A 3,214-nucleotide genomic window follows, 5' to 3' on the forward strand; every position below is an offset into this window, starting at 1 on the left:
TGAATTGTCTGTAAATGGATGTAAGAACCTACCTTTAACTGTCATATGTACAAATCTTTCTTTATAATTCCATTTCAGTGAATTTGGACACTCCAATCTGAAGATATACTGGTTGCTGTTATTAACAATCATATTATTGAAGGTCGAGGTGCAGTCTTTCTTTGTTAAGTCTCCTTCCATCTGATATTTAGCAGCGATCTCGGTTTCGCTATCTTTCTTCCTCCATTTTGCTTCACATTTATTAATTAGGTATGGGTCATATTCACTCTCTATGTCAAAGGAGCAGGGGATGGTCACACAGGATCCTTTCACAACTTCTACAGATTGTGGCATAAAGGAACTCCACTGTCCACACAGGACACCTGAAATGCAAAACACAACTCTTTAAAGAAGAAAACGAACAAAACTATTGGAATTTCAGTGATCTACTGAATTTATACAGAGATGTTGGTAGAGCTTGAGAGAAAAAAAAAATCCTGTTAAACATTTAAGAAAATGCCAAACCAGAGATTTTGGAAGTTTGCTGCATCTTTTATTTTGAATGATATTGTTATAGATATTAAAGTACCAAAGTATGAATCTTTCAGATTAGCAAGAGTTTATTATTTTAACTTTCAATCATCTTCACACAGACATAGATGTTAAATGACTTGAACTCACCCTGCAGCAGAGAGCCGACGAGAAGAGAAGTCAAAGCTCCAAGCATCTTTGTTTGTCTGGAGAAAGTCAAGTGTAAAACAGTGTTAAGTTTATAGAAGAAACTGATCACATTTGTTGGTTCATTTCTTTCCTTAAGCTGTTGAACATCAGTTTTAAATGTGATATTTTAAGATTTTATCTGAAAACTCTTTTGTCATGACTAATAATTAAACTTTACAAATGAAAAAAAAAACGTCTCGTAGAGTAATTTTATCTTAAATTAAAGCTGTAAGCAGCGTTGGTCGGGTCCTCGCTGTACAATTGTTGGCCATCGCACACCTTGGGGCTCTGNGAGCGTCACCCAGACTGGGGGTCCATGTCAGAGTTGGAGGATGAGTCCAACAGGGAGCCGGAGCAGAGCAGGTCAGACTCACTGAGGATCCCTCCTTCACCTCCAGAGGAGACTGAGTCAGGGTCGGTGTGGGAGGAACATCTGGATGGAAGATTAGATTAGACAATGAATGAACAACAGTTTAAGATTTTAAATGTGATTTGTAAAATGCAGTAAATTCAAAACGAGGTCAAGGCGGCTCTGCAATCATACTTTGTGAACTGTCTGTAAATGGATGTAAGAACCTACCTGTAACTACTATACGCACACGAGTTCCTGTAAAACTCATTATCAGTGGATTTGGACACTCCAGTCTGAAGAAATACTGGTCGCTGTAATCAGGAGTAATATTATCGAAGGTTGAGGTGCAGTCTTTCTTTGTTAAGTCTCCTGTCATTGCTTTAGTTGTAGTTAACTTTGGATCATTTGCTGTATTCTTCCATATTGCTTCACATTCATTGTTTAGGTTTGTGTCAAAGCCATTCGCTATGTCAAAGGAGCAGGGGATGGTGACACAGGATCCTTTCACAACTTCTACAGATTGTGGCATAAAGGAACTCCACTCTCCACACAGGACACCTGAAATGCAAAACACAACTCTTTAAAGAAGAAAATTCAGTGATCTACTGAATGTATACAGAGTTTTTGTTAGACCATGAGAAAAAAAAAAAAGTTTCTTGAACTCACCCTGCAGCAGAGAGCCGACGAGAAGAGAAGTCAAAGCTCCAAGCATCTTTGTTTGTCTGGAGAAAGTCAAGTGTAAAACAGTGTTAAGTCCATAAATGAGACTGCATTGTTGGTTTATTTCTTTCTTTAAGTCGTTAAACATCAGTTTGAAATGTGATATTTTAAGATTTCTACCAAAAAACTCTTTTGTCTTTTTTACTAATAATTACAAATGTGAAAAAAAGCGTCTGCTAGAGTAATTTTATCTTAAATTAAATGAAAAGTCACTCAAAGGATCATTTCAGTTATTTGTCAACTGAATCTCAAGATTTATTTTACTCTCAGAAGCAAATATCTTTCACTCACTTGAGGAAACAGAGGATCAATATTGCTTTTAGAATAATGAGTCTCTAAACCTGTATGTACCAGTTAAATGAATTTGTGCATTAATTAATAACTGTGATCAGGACAATTTAGTAAAAAGCTAAAGCTGACATATAATCTGACTGCAGAGATCAATGTTCAGCTCTCCAAAGTCATAGCAGGAATATTATGCACAAACAATAAACTGCTTTTATGTAAAAATGCTCAGAACACAAAATGTCAGTAAAAAAAAAAAAAGAGGAAGTCAAAATGGTTGTAGTTAGAAACATTTTCTGACATTTATTTAACTGTTCTATTTTTTTTTTTTTTTTTTTTAATCTCAACATAAATTAATCTCTTAATCTGTGTTCAGGATTAGACAAAGAAACACTCACGAGCAACAATCTATAAAACCCAACGGACTGACAGCTTGAAAGTGTCAAAATGTCAAAAACATCAGCTGCAATGAAAGTCCCACCATTTTACCTTTAACTTTGTCAATATTATCATTAATCTGAAGTATTTCAAGGACTCATAGAACATCATGCTGTCCTTTTGTTCGGTTTTAATCTTCAATTGTGTATTATTGAAGGTATGATGACTTACATGTTGTATGAGGTCTGCAGAGGAGTCAAGTTCTTCAAAAGTGAGGTTACATTTCAGAGAAGCACTGAAAACTACACCTAAAAATGAGGAAGTCACAAAAATGCCACAAAGAGGGCGAGAATGAGATAGAGTTTTTACCAGAAATGACTTTAAACAAGATCGCTTTTTATTTTGTTCCCACAGTGAATATGCGATAAACATTCATATTTACTCAGTGATAATGTTCAAGAAGAATCTTTGGTTTTGCTGCATAGATGAAATGAGTGATGATCAACCTGTGAGGGTCCATCATGTTAAAAACAGACCATCAAAGATAGTCACTAAATGAATCTTCTATTAATGTCAGATGAAGTTTATCAATCCCTCCAGTGAATTCCTCTTTCAGTCTTTATTAGTTTTTAGTCTTTGGTCTTCATCAGATATGATCATTAGTCTTTGATGGTTTTAACCGTTAATTACTTTGACTCTGAAATTCTCACATTTTCATATTTTATAGATTGATCCTTCTTCATCCATCCATCCATTATCTATACACCGCTTAATCCTCAC

The 3,214-nt window shown here is 35.3% G+C and overlaps 1 protein-coding gene across 1 annotated transcript; it reads right to left on the reverse strand.

The window, feature by feature from the left end:
* Positions 1–30: 30 nt before the first annotated feature.
* Positions 31–2,732, reverse strand: LOC103375818 (sialoadhesin-like; the record flags this gene model as incomplete). Its single annotated transcript, XM_008306129.1, has 6 exons — positions 2,666–2,732; positions 1,718–1,773; positions 1,280–1,609; positions 979–1,132; positions 661–716; positions 31–362 (listed from the first exon to the last, which is right to left on the reverse strand). Coding segments are annotated over exons 2-6 (918 nt in total), but the record flags the coding sequence as incomplete, so codon positions are not given.
* Positions 2,733–3,214: the final 482 nt, after the last annotated feature.

This window comes from Stegastes partitus, unplaced genomic scaffold (assembly GCF_000690725.1).
Source record: "Stegastes partitus isolate 25-593 unplaced genomic scaffold, Stegastes_partitus-1.0.2 Scaffold2996, whole genome shotgun sequence".
Lineage (NCBI taxonomy): Eukaryota > Metazoa > Chordata > Actinopteri > Pomacentridae > Stegastes > Stegastes partitus.